Source organism: Bufo bufo, chromosome 6 (assembly GCF_905171765.1).
Source record: "Bufo bufo chromosome 6, aBufBuf1.1, whole genome shotgun sequence".
In the NCBI taxonomy this organism is placed as follows: domain Eukaryota; kingdom Metazoa; phylum Chordata; class Amphibia; order Anura; family Bufonidae; genus Bufo; species Bufo bufo.
In genome coordinates this window covers 347,133,727-347,147,534 of record NC_053394.1, presented here as the reverse complement: position 1 = coordinate 347,147,534, position 13,808 = coordinate 347,133,727, and the positions used below count along the sequence as shown (strand labels likewise).

The 13,808-nt window shown below is 44.0% G+C and overlaps 1 protein-coding gene across 2 annotated transcripts in view; it reads right to left on the bottom strand.

The window, feature by feature from the left end:
- Window positions 1–5,469: 5,469 nt before the first annotated feature.
- Window positions 5,470–13,808, bottom strand: part of LOC121006025 (protein-glutamine gamma-glutamyltransferase 6-like) — an 80,635-nt gene continuing 72,296 nt past the window's right edge. For both annotated transcript variants that reach the window (XM_040438909.1, XM_040438910.1), the window contains 3 exons: window positions 8,258–8,415; window positions 7,524–7,657; window positions 5,470–6,410 (listed from right to left, as the gene is read on the bottom strand). In XM_040438909.1, the coding sequence (XP_040294843.1) occupies window positions 6,260–6,410; window positions 7,524–7,657; window positions 8,258–8,415 (443 nt within the window). In that variant the 3' untranslated portion in view covers window positions 5,470–6,259. The remainder of the gene's footprint in view (window positions 6,411–7,523; window positions 7,658–8,257; window positions 8,416–13,808) is intronic.

Sequence of the window (13,808 nt, the reverse complement as noted above, 5' to 3'; positions counted from 1 at the left end):
GCCTGTGCTAGCATTTCTCCTGCAGTGTTGCTATCAGTGTGTGAAGAGTGGGAGAAGAGGGTTGCATTGACAATCCAACACAATGGGCAGCACATTGAACACATTTTATAAGTGGTCAGAAACTTGCAAATAACTCATGAAAGAATAAAGTTCCGTTAAAACCAAGCACACCATTGTTTTTCTTGTGAAATTCCCAATACGTTTTATGTGTCACATGACCCTCTTCCTATTGAAAAAACAAAAGTTGGATTCAAAAAAACCGACTTCAAAATGGCCGCCATGGTCACCACCCATCTTGAAAAGTTTCCCCCCTCACATATACTAATGTGCCACAAACAGGAAGTTAATATCACCAACCATTCCCATTTTATTAAGGTGTATCCATATAAATGGCCCACCCTGTAGAAATCCTTAATGAGCATTTGCTGGAAGCAGGTATATCAAACCTCTTAATCAGTTTATTTTGGGGCAACAACAGGTATACCACACCAGTTGCAATTAGTTGTTCCAATAGGGTTTGTCCCTCTGTATAACTGCGGTATCTCAGCAGAACCACACACAAATGCTGCACAATACAAATGCACTATATAGAAATTATTATAGGTATATCACACCCCTGCCTCAATCAGGTTTTTTTGGGGGGGGGCAACTGGTATCTCACACCAGTTGAAATTAGTTGTTCCAGTAGCGTTTGTCCCTCTGTATAGCTGCGGCATCTCAGCAGAACCGCACACAAATGCTGCACATGCACTATATATAAATTATATTTATATATTTATCACATGGCTATGAGGTAATCAAATGTCCTTTCTCTCTATCAGGAGTGTTGCTGCAGGAGAAGTTTGCCATAATTGTGGAGCTTTTTTTGTGAAGATTACATCAGGAAAAGGTGACAGGGGCTGTTATGCTATTGTACTGTAAGCTACTGTATAGTGGGGTGCTGTATAGTGTGGGGTGCTATACTGCTCTATTGTATACTGTGGGGTGCTGTATGCTGTATACTGTGGGGTGCTGTATACTGTGAGATGCTGTATACTGTGGGATGCTGTATACTGTATATTGTGGGGTGCTGTATACTGTGGGGTGCTGCATACTGGAGTGCTGTATACTGTGAGGTACTGTATACTGTGGGGTGCTGTATACTGTAGGATGCTGTATACTGTGGGGTGCTATACTGCTCTACTATATACTGTGAGGTGCTATACTGTATGCTATAGGATGCTATACTGCATACTGTGGGGTGTTATACTATGTATTGCATACTGTGGGGTACTATATACTCTGGGGCATTGTATACTGTGGGGTGCTATACTATATATTGCATACTGTGAGGTACTGTATACTATAGAGTGCTTTACTGCATACTGTGGGGTACTGTATACTATAGGGTGCTATACTGCATACTGTGGGGTGCTGTATACTATAGAGTGCTATACTGCATGCTGTGGGGTGCTGTATACTATAGGGTGCTATACTGCATACTGTGGGGTGCTGTGTACTATAGGGTGCTATACTGCATACTGTGGGGTGTTATACTATGTATTGCGCACTGTGGGGTACAATATACTGTGGGGTGCTGTATACTGTGAGGTTCTATACTATATATTGCATACTGTGGGGTTCTGTATGCTATAGGGTGCTTTACTGCATACTGTGGGGTCTGTATACTATAGGGTGCTATACTGCATACTGTGGGGTGCTGTATACTTTGTATTACATACTATGGGGTACTGTATGCTGGGCGGTGTTATATACTGTATACTGCGGAGTGTTGTACGCTATACACTATGAGGGGTTGGGGGTGTTATACAATAGACGTCAATTCAACAAATCTGACCTAGATAAATAAAGGGTATTAGGTTCTCCTAAATAAAAACTGACCCCCCTACAGCTGGTAACCGCCAATTTACATTTATTCTATAATCTGCAATAATAATTCCACTCTATAAGTCCTCCGACCACTAAACACCGGCGAGCTATCGTATCTGTGTTCACTCCTGCACCAGGGATGTGGTTCTGTGCACTGTCACCACTCGTCCCTCTATTGCTTCCTTTTCATTGATTATATGGTTTGGGGTCAGCACTGACGATAGCAGTCCTCTAAAATCGATTCATACGTTGCCCCCAAAATGTTTGCCAGATCCCTGGCATTCTCAGGGGTAATGGGCAACGACACTATATACGTGGCATCGTTTTCTTTAATATTTGCCACAAAAAAATAAACATGGGGCACAACGCGACAGAGGGGACAGTCGGGGCAAATAGACAGAGGAGGCCCAAGATGGGTAAATAGCCCCCAGCCTATGATATACTTAATCCGCCCCTGGTGCGCGCTCTGATAAGCCAGGGAGCTCGATCACGCCTATCTCACTTGTATGCTTGCCGCCGGCCGCCGCTTGCCTTCCAGGCGGGAAAACCACCCATCTTCCTTGTAGCCGCTTGCTCCAGTGCTCCTGAGCAAGAAAACGGATGTGGGGACTGTGCCTTCTAGTGAAGTGACCACCTCACCAGTGTTGTGTGTGTCTGCAGATACACTGCCGCTGAGCCTGCAAAAAGCACTGTGGTGTGTGGCAGTTAGGAGTGGTGCAGACAGTCACAGTGGCACTGTGGTGTGTGGCAGTTAGGAATGCTGCAGACAGTCACACAGTCACAGTGGCACTGTGGCAGAACAGTTTGCAGGCAAGAGGCAGAGCAGACTAGACAGACTAGAGAGGTATTTTTTTCTGTCAAGGGCCTTGCTGCCTTGAATTTCCAATGGGGGGGGGGGGGGGGGGGGTGTTGAGGAGTCACAAGGCCAGTGCCAGGGCAGGCTCATTAACCTGTAGGATACCAGTGCCGTACCTGTGCTGCAGGATGTGACTTGAGTCCCAGCTCTGTACAGGTATGGCGGGCTGATCGGGCAGGTGCAGGAGCTGTGCCCGTCTGATCAGCGGCACGGGTCTGGCTGTCACTGTCAGCTGAGCCCCTGCTATCAGGGCAGGGTGCACCAGCATCAGTGAAAACTTCAGCCCGCTCTCTAAAAATATAACATGATCCGTCCCGTCAGGTGGACCTGTAAAAAAAAAATATAAAAGCTGTGCAAAAACAGCCATTTTTTCTTTACCTTCCTTCACAAAATGTGTAATACCGAGCTTACATTGTATTTCCATGGTGACAGATTCCCTTTAAATTTTCATTTACCAGCAATTTTCTGTTTAATAGCGATAATTTTTTTTATTTTAAACAAAATAAAGATTTCAGTATATTTAAATGTAAAAATAAAGTTTCTTATGATTTTGGCGGGGCAAGGGGGGTGCCAGAGAAAGTACCTGCCCCGGGTGCCAAATACCCTAGGCACGCCACTGGTTCCAATAGGGTTTGTCCCTCTGTATAGCTGCGATATCTCAGCAGAACCGCACACAACTGCTGCACATGCACTATATAGAAATTATATTATAGGTATATCACACCCCTGCCTCAATCAGTTTTTTTGGGGTGCAATAGGTATATCATAACAGTTGCAATTCGTTTTTCCAATAGCGTTTGTCCCTCTGCATAGCTGCGGTATCTCGGCAGAACCGCACACAACTGCTGCACGATACAAATGCACTATAATTTACTCTCTATGTTAGAAAGTATATTAGAAGTATATCACACCCCTCAATATGTCACACCTATCGATAGCACACCTATACCTGTCCTTAAAAGGACTTTTGTGGCCCTATTAGCTAGCGATTTGTGTCTCTATACTCTCTAACAGTCTGTCCCTGCTCCACACAGCAACCTCTCCCTACCCTGGCAAAATACTAAATGTAAAATGGTGGCCAGATCGGGTTTATTTATAGGGTAGAGGGTATGTCCATGTGCTGAAACATCTCAATTGGCTGTCCTGTCCCACCTGATGGATATGTCATGGGTCAAAGTTCGGCACAATGCAAAAAAAATATGGCTCCGGGCAGACAACGCCATATGCAAAGTTCACTGCGAAATGACCGCCGAGTGAACCGCAAGGCCATCTCTACTCATCATGACCAGGTTGTTATTGGAAATTAGAGCACAATACAGGGGAATACACTCAATGGAATATGTGGCTGGCAGCAGTACCTTGGCAACAATGGATGTAATGTCCACTGTGAGATATAGGGTTTGGCCAGGTTGTGTCCAAGTGTGAAGAGTGTCCCTCACTGCAGTAAAGTCTTAGCAGTTTTTGGTAGCAGCTTACTGATGCCAATGCTCGGCCATGCAGACTTTAAGTCCTTCTCTTCCTCTCTTTTGTCTTTGTCCTTCTCTCCTCCTGTAGATCTTGTGGAGGTCTGTTAGTCTCTGCAGCTTTCTGGGCCTGACAAGAGGGAGCACAGGGTAACAGCTTACTCTCTCTCTGAACTCCAGTTTTGACTCACTAACTGAACTGGGGGCGAATCCTGGATCCCCACCAAATCTCCAGCAAAAGCTGAGCCAGGATTATTAACCCTGGCTGTACAATCCATACCTGGCTATACTGGGTGTAATACATTACAACACATTAAGTAACAAACCATTTGCAGATACCCCCTGTTCTGCGGTACTGCACAGGCACCCAGGCATACTCGAGAGGCAGATTGCAGGTCTGCTAGAGGACTACACCCAACAGCTGGGTATTGTAATGCCACATTTTGAGGAGAGAGAGCGAGAGAGACAGATATTTCCCCCCTGTGGCTGAGTTAGAGAGAAAGAACAGATATATTGGAAGAAGAACTCAAAGAAAGAAAGTACTAGGCCTATCTACCATATGAACAACCTTAGGAACAATCAGTATCATGCCTACTTCTACAAGTCTGTGCATAATAAGAACTTCTGCTGTGAGTACATGTATTTGCAATTTGCCACCATTTCCCATTAAGAACTGTTTGTTTGTTAGAACAAAACCAGCTTTTTCCTTGGAGCTGCACTATTACTACTACTACTACTACTACATTGCTTTAAGGGATCTCTGACTTGCACGCCACACTTCTCCTATTCCAGGGGCACTTCATAACACCAACAGGCAGTAAACCCCTCACACCAGGGTGTGCCCTGAGGGGAAAAAGGGTGCACCCTCCCCACCACAATTGTGAGCAGAAGGACCAACGGCACCTGACTACCAACACCTTTCACACTATGATCATTCCTATTCGCTCCATCTACCTAGAAGCCACTATTTCTTGTATAGTGGTAATTACGCACCTGTCTAATGTGTATATGTGTTTAGATTGTAAGCCTCATTGGGGACATGTCAGTAATTATTTCTATACAGCACTGAAGAATATGTTGACGCTATACAGAAAATAAAAAATATAGCTTCAATTGTATTTCCTATTTAAGAAAACCTAATTTAAGGAGCAGAACATGAAGATGCCGACCATTCCCCGACTACTTTAGACTACAGTGTCTGAACACATTGTCTAGGTGTAGATCTCCATGAAAGTCACACAAAAACACAGATGCAAATGATTTCCTTTTTTTAAAACTTTATTATAAATTCTTCAATTTCAATTTTAAACATAGATTAATTTAATGTACATGAAAAACCCAGTATCCAGCCAAGTATGGCAGGTTCACATCGGCGTTATCGAATTCCGTTATTGGTTCCATTATAACAGAGTTATTATGGAATTTTACGACAGAATGCAAAATGGAAGCCTTTAAGAGGCATTCCGTTTTTCTCCGTCCTAATATATGTCTATGGGGGCACATAATGGTTCCGTTTGTTTCCATTATACATGACGGAAAAAATAGTCCTGTCGACAGGACTATTTTTTCCGTCATGTATAACGAAAACAATCGGAACTGTTATGTGCCCCCCATAGACATGTATTAGGACAGAGGATTATTTTTTCCGTCATGTATAACGGAAACAAACTGAACCGTTATGTGCCCACATAGACATGTATTAGAACGGAGCAAAACAGAATGCCCCTTAAAGGTTTCCATTTTGCATTCAGTCCCAGAATTCCGTTATATTCCGTTCTAACTCTATATAACGCCAATGTGAACCCACACTAAGAATAAACATTTCAGGTAACTGAAAGAACTGTGCAGGAACACCACTGAAATAATCTTTTTATTTAAACTTTCATTCATTGGATTTAAAAAGTTTGATTTGTGCTTGTAATTATCAGTCATGGCAAGCATCCCCATCACTAGGCACACAATAATTATGGTAATAGGTTAAATATAGGTCCATATAAAAAAATGTAAAAAAGACGTTCAATTGTTCACTTATGTGAATTCCAATAACCCTTGAAAATAAATTTTGGTTTGTTTAAGAAGAAGCAACATTAATAACCAATGACCCCTTCACATCAGAGAATTTATCAGATGAGAAATCCACCATGAGACATCTTTGACCAATTCGGTATGGTAAAATGTTGACTTTGCTGACAGATATTTGGTTCTTACTCAGTTGGGGCACCCTGTAGGTGAAAACAAGATATATATATATGAGGCACAGCATATGTGTTATCTCAAGTTCTCAACTCACAATCTATCCAAGTTTAGAAAAATAAAGGAGCAGATGTGCTGAAATCCACCATGTCTGATTTTACTTACAGTAAAATTATGTGTGGATCCAACAATTTTGGCAGGATATGCCTACCTACATATTGTAAATCTTGATGGATGACTCCCTGGTCATCAGTGGGTTACTGAAGCTACAACATCTGAACCCTCAGAAATCAACTGCTATCACTAAGGCAGCTGCAGGAGGCTGCACAATAGTCATATATGAGACATGGTATTACATGCCACCTATTCAAAGGAATGGGCAACCATATAATAAATGGTTGCCATTTTTATCTGTTAGAGCAGGACAGTGGCTCTCCACTTTGACTTATAATGGAAGATCCCAATCGGAACTATCTCATTCATGTGCCATAATATGGCTTGTGGACATGGGTTGTCCTGTTGGGACACCCTTTTAAAATGAGTGCAGCACAATATGGATGGTCCTATAAGTCAACCAACAGTGCATTTGTCTTCTTCACTTGCCATATAATCAATCTCAATGTAAAAAGGTATCAATTTGAAAAACTGAATTAGAAAATAAATGCTTCTTTTGGACAGGGCCACTGCAAATGGCGAATATCATTTTTGAGACAAGTACAGAAATTAATTGTGCATTTACAAACACTGTTGGTTGAAAAAGTATCTAAATAAACCTATGAGTTGATTTTAGTCATTCGTGTAAATTTTATTAATGAGATTGTATGGTTGGAAAGTTTGAGGCAAATGAAATGTGGTCTACTTGGTAGAAACTTTAAAGATAGCAGCAAAGGACATTGGAAAGAGAGCAGGACCATCTTAACTTTTGGTAAGGGATCTTTATTTGTGGTTATACCACTGATATGTAGCTCAACTGATCTCATATACCTATTATTACACAACTTCAGATCTGGTTACATTTCCCCCTTAACCTTGTTTGGGTTGGGAAGCTACAGCTGAAGATGTGACTCACCTGACAGCAAGGCATCTAGTAATATCAGAGGCATAATTTTAATGTGCAGTTTTGTATGTCATTTCATACTTACTGAATTGTGGACTGCTCCTTTACCAGCCCACTCCCCTGAATGGTCATAACACAGTTCTGGGCTTCGTCTGGAGTGGGATTGGTGACTGTTATCTCTACAGTTAGTGATTTATTTAGTTGGGCTTTCTCTGTGATCTGGAATAAATAAAACACATATCAAACCTCATGGGGTATAATAGTGAAACTGAACCTAAATAATTTTTGAAGCCAAAATGAATGATAAGTCCTAAATTAAGTTGACTTAAATGTAAAGCTAATTAAATAATACATAACTACAGTATCTAAATTAAACTTAAAACTACCCAAAGAAATGCATACATAATAATTAGTTAACGTAGAGTCAATCGAAATATTTGGACTGGAGAACCCCAAACTCACCTCAGATGGTGGCCCACCTATGGCACAACATGAAGTTAAAAAACAAAATACAACAAAAAATATATAAAAATTTGATTTGATAATAAAGCAACTTCAACAATCAAGAACATCAATAGCTGTTAAGAGAGGAATATGAAGGGCTTGGACTATGTAGAAGCCATCAGAGCTGGTAGACATAGAAAGAGGAAGACCCATTGGACATTAAATAAAATATGACATGTCATGTTAGATTGTGACCCCTATAATCAAACTTGTTCATTGGGTTCCTAACAAAAAGAAGGCAGTTGTCCAAACTAGAAAAAAATAATTTTTCTTCCTTGCATATGGATGGAGCCATAATATATTTGATTATAATACCTTAATCTTGATAGGTGGGTTCTTCAGTATGATCACCGCCTGCACCAGGAGGTTACCTTTTTTCTCGTCTTCACATACTGCCATAACTTTAATCATGTTGTCTGCAGTTATGGCATTTTCATATTCAGTATATGGTATGGTGTATGGGATGCTCTTTTCTGAAACACACGAAAAGTAAAAATGTCATCTTTGACAAAGCTTATTCTGCATATGAAGAACACTTTCAAGAATTTTCTTAGAAATAGAGAACAAAATAATCCTTTATGGTCGAGAAAAGGAATTCAAGACCAGGCTAGCTTGATAAAACTCCAAACCCATCATCGAGTCTTGTATACATGTACAAAAGTGGACTAAAGTGTAACACAGTAGGGTGATGTCATCTGGATAACTTCTACTTTAATCTAAGCAACTTAAGCAATTAGCCTGTAAAATGTGGAGCACTCAGGGCTCAGCCATTCATTTGTGTCATCTCTTTGCTACTAATAAAACAATATGTACTAATGAAGGTAAACAAGCCATGATCAGTAGAGATGAGCGAATTTTTCAAAACTTCTTTTCGCCGGTTCGCTGAATTTGTTGGGAAAAATTAGATTTGATCCGAATAAATTACATTAAGAAACGGCTATTTCCTGGCTGCAGAGAGCCTTTATAGTGGTGTAGAACACTGTGGCCTTGCAGTAACTAGAGATGGCCCGAACTATCCGACGGCGAACAGTTCCCGGCGAACATAGCTTGTTCGCGTTCGCCTCTGCCGGGCGAACACATGCGATGTTCGGTCCGCCCCCTATACATCATCATTGAGCAAACTTTGACCCTGTACCTCACAGTCAGCAGACACATTCCAGCCAATCAGCAGCATACCCTCCCTCCCAGACCCTCCCACCTCCTGCACAGCATCCATTTTAGATTCATTCTGAAGCTGCAGTCTTAGTGAGAGGAGGGAGACTGTAACTGCTGCTGATTTAATTGGGAAATCGATAGCTAGGCTAGTGAATTCAGTGTCCACTCCAGTCCTGAAAGACTCATCTGATCTCTGCTGTAAGGACAGCGTCCTGACAGCACCCCAAAAAGCCCTTTTTAGGGCTGCAACATTAGTCTGCTTTTTTTTTTTCCTTTATATACATATTGCAGTTGCCTGGCCTGCCTGTGTGTGAGGAGCTGCAGGCCCACAGACTGTAGTGTGCCCACTGCCAGTGCTCACCCCTGTCATTCCGAGTGGCACAGGACTTTGCTTAAAAAAAGGCACTTAATTTTTACACTTTAATCTAAGGTTAGTTGCCTGCCAGTGTGTGTCAGGCTGACTTCCACTGACTGTAGTGTGCCCACTGCCAGTGCCCACCACTCATACCGGCTGGCACAGGACTTTGCATAAAAAAGGCATTTAATTTTTACACTTTAGTGTAATTTCAGCTGCTTGCCTGCTGCTAGTGTGTGTCAGGCCGACTTCAACTGACTGTAGTGTGCCCACTGCCAGTGCCCACCCCTGTCATCCCGTGTGGCACAGGACTTTGCTTAAAAAAAAGGCACTTCATTTTTACACTTTAATCTAAGGTTAGTTGCCTGCCAGTGTGTGTCAGGCCGACTTCAACTGACTGTAGTGTGCCCACTGCCAGTGCCCACCCCTGTCATCCCGAGTGGCACAGGACTTTGCTTAAAAAATAGGCACTTAATTTTTACACTTTAATCTAAGGTTAGTTGCCTGCCAGTGTGTGTCAGGCTGACTTCCACTGACTGTAGTGTGCCCACTGCCAGTGCCCACCACTCATACCGGCTGGCACAGGACTTTGCTTAAAAAAGGCATTTAATTTTTACACTTTAATGTAATTTCAGCTGCTTGCCTGCTGCTAGTGTGTGTCAGGCCGACTTCAACTGACTGTAGTGTGCCCACTGCCAGTGCCCACCCCTGTCATACCGAGTGGCACAGGACTTTGCTTAAAAAATAGGCACTTAATTTTTACACTTTAATCTAAGGTTAGTTGCCTGCCAGTGTGTGTCAGGCTGACTTCCACTGACTGTAGTGTGCCCACTGCCAGTGCCCACCACTCATACCGGCTGGCACAGGACTTTGCTTAAAAAAGGCATTTAATTTTTACACTTTAATGTAATTTCAGCTGCTTGCCTGCTGCTAGTGTGTGTCAGGCCGACTTCAACTGACTGTAGTGTGCCCACTGCCAGTGCCCACCCCTGTCATACCGAGTGGCACAGGACTTTGCTTAAAAAATAGGCACTTAATTTTTACACTTTAATCTAAGGTTAGTTGCCTGCCAGTGTGTGTCAGGCTGACTTCCACTGACTGTAGTGTGCCCACTGCCAGTGCCCACCACTCATACCGGCTGGCACAGGACTTTGCATAAAAAAGGCATTTAATTTTTACACTTTAGTGTAATTTCAGCTGCTTGCCTGCTGCTAGTGTGTGTCAGGCCGACTTCAACTGACTGTAGTGTGCCCACTGCCAGTGCCCACCCCTGTCATACCGAGTGGCACAGGACTTTGCTTAAAAAATAGGCACTTAATTTTTACACTTTAATCTAAGGTTAGTTGCCTGCCAGTGTGTGTCAGGCTGACTTCCACTGACTGTAGTGTGCCCACTGCCAGTGCCCACCACTCATACCGGCTGGCACAGGACTTTGCTTAAAAAAGGCATTTAATTTTTACACTTTAATGTAATTTCAGCTGCTTGCCTGCTGCTAGTGTGTGTCAGGCCGACTTCAACTGACTGTAGTGTGCCCACTGCCAGTGCCCACCCCTGTCATACCGAGTGGCACAGGACTTTGCTTAAAAAATAGGCACTTAATTTTTACACTTTAATCTAAGGTTAGTTGCCTGCCAGTGTGTGTCAGGCTGACTTCCACTGACTGTAGTGTGCCCACTGCCAGTGCCCACCACTCATACCGGCTGGCACAGGACTTTGCATAAAAAAGGCATTTAATTTTTACACTTTAGTGTAATTTCAGCTGCTTGCCTGCTGCTAGTGTGTGTCAGGCCGACTTCAAGTGACTGTAGTGTGCCCACTGCCAGTGCCAACCACTGATACCGGGTGGCACAGTAGCTTGCCGATAAATAAGGCATTTAATTTTTAGACAGTAGTCTAAATTCAGTTGCTTGCCTGCTGCCAGTGTGTGTCAGGCCCGCTTCCACTGACTGTAGTGTGCCCACTGCCAGTGCCAACCACTGATACCGGGTGGCACAGTAGCTTGCCGATAAATAAGGCATTTAATTTTTAGACAGTAGTCTAAATTCAGTTGCTTGCCTGCTGCCAGTGTGTGTCAGGCCCTCTTCCACTGACTGTAGTGTGCCCACTGCCAGTGCCAACCACTGATACCGGGTGGCACAGTAGCTTGCCGATAAATAAGGCATTTAATTTTTACACTTTAGTGTAATTTCAGTTGCTTGCCTGCTGCCAGTGTGTGTCAGGCCCGCTTCCACTGACTGTAGTGTGCCCACTGCCAGTGCCAACCACTGATACCGGGTGGCACAGTAGCTTGCCGATAAATAAGGCATTTAATTTTTACACTTTAGTGTAATTTCAGTTGCTTGCCTGCTGCCAGTGTGTGTCAGGCCCGCTTCTACTGACTGTAGTGTGCCCACTGCCAGTGCCAACCACTGATACCGGGTGGCACAGTAGCTTGCCGATAAATAAGGCATTTAATTTTTACACTTTAGTGTAATTTCAGTTGCTTGCCTGCTGCCAGTGTGTGTCAGGCCCGCTTCCACTGACTGTAGTGTGCCCACTGCCAGTGCCAACCACTGATACCGGGTGGCACAGTAGCTTGCCGATAAATAAGGCATTTAATTTTTAGACAGTAGTCTAAATTCAGTTGCTTGCCTGCTGCCAGTCAGTGTGTCAGGCCCTCTTCCACTGACTGTAGTGTGCCCACTGCCAGTGCCAACCACTCATACCGGGTGGCACAGTAGCTTGCCGATAAATAAGGCATTTAATTTTTACACTTTAGTGTAATTTCAGTTGCTTGCCTGCTGCCAGTGTGTGTCAGGCCCGCTTCTACTGACTGTAGTGTGCCCACTGCCAGTGCCAACCACTCATACCGGGTGGCACAGTAGCTTGCCGATAAATAAGGCATTTAATTTTTACACTTTAGTGTAATTTCAGTTGCTTGCCTGCTGCCAGTGTGTGTCAGGCCCGCTTCTACTGACTGTAGTGTGCCCACTGCCAGTGCCAACCACTGATACCGGGTGGCACAGTAGCTTGCCGATAAATAAGGCATTTAATTTTTAGACAGTAGTCTAAATTCAGTTGCTTGCCTGCTGCCAGTGTGTGTCAGGCCCGCTTCCACTGACTGTAGTGTGCCCACTGCCAGTGCCAACCACTGATACCGGGTGGCACAGTAGCTTGTCGATAAATAAGGCATTTAATTTTTACACTTTAGTGTAATTTCAGTTGCTTGCCTGCTGCCAGTGTGTGTCAGGCCCGCTTCCACTGACTGTAGTGTGCCCACTGCCAGTGCCAACCACTGATACCGGGTGGCACAGTAGCTTGCCGATAAATAAGGCATTTAATTTTTAGACAGTAGTCTAAATTCAGTTGCTTGCCTGCTGCCAGTGTGTGTCAGGCCCTCTTCCACTGACTGTAGTGTGCCCACTGCCAGTGCCAACCATTCATACCGGGTGGCACAGTAGCTTGCCGATAAATAAGGCATTTAATTTTTACACTTTAGTGTAATTTCAGTTGCTTGCCTGCTGCCAGTGTGTGTCAGGCCCTCTTCCACTGACTGTAGTGTGCCCACTGCCAGTGCCAACCACTGATACCGGGTGGCACAGTAGCTTGCCGATAAATAAGGCATTTAATTTTTAGACAGTAGTCTAAATTCAGTTGCTTGCCTGCTGCCAGTGTGTGTCAGGCCCACTTCCACAGACTGTAGTGTGCCCACTGCCAGTGCCAACCACTCATACCGGGTGGCACAGTACCTAGCACGCGTAGTACCACTTATCTAAAAAAAAAATGACAGGCAGAGGCAGGCCACCCCGCAGGGGCCGTCGTGGTCGTGGTGCTGTGATTTCCACTGTCCCTGGAATAATGCCCAGTTTTCAGAGGCCACGTACCCTGAACCCGAAAAATTCAGAGGACGTAGTTGACTGGCTTAGACAGGACACCCAATCTTCAACAGCTTCCGCTAAGAACCTTGACGCACCATCCTCCTCCAACTCAGCTTCGGTCACCTGCTCTCAAGTTACCACGCACCCGCCCGTCGCCACTACCACCACAGCCACCACAGCCGCTTCACTTGATCCGTCAGAGGAGTTATTTACACATCAGTTGGATGCAATTAGTGATGCGCAACCATTATTGCCAGATGATGTAGATTACGGGGATATGTCTCAGTCAGGCAGGATTACACACATGGACGTACAGTGTGATGATGATGATGTTGTACCCGCTGCTGCTTCCTTTGCTGAGGTGTCAGATACAAGTGAAGCGGTTGATGATGACGATGTGTCCACGGATGCCACGTGGGTGCCTGCTCGAAGAGAAGAAGAGGGGGAAAGTTCTGAAGGGGAGACAGAGAGAATGAGGAGACGAGTTGGAAGCAGGGGG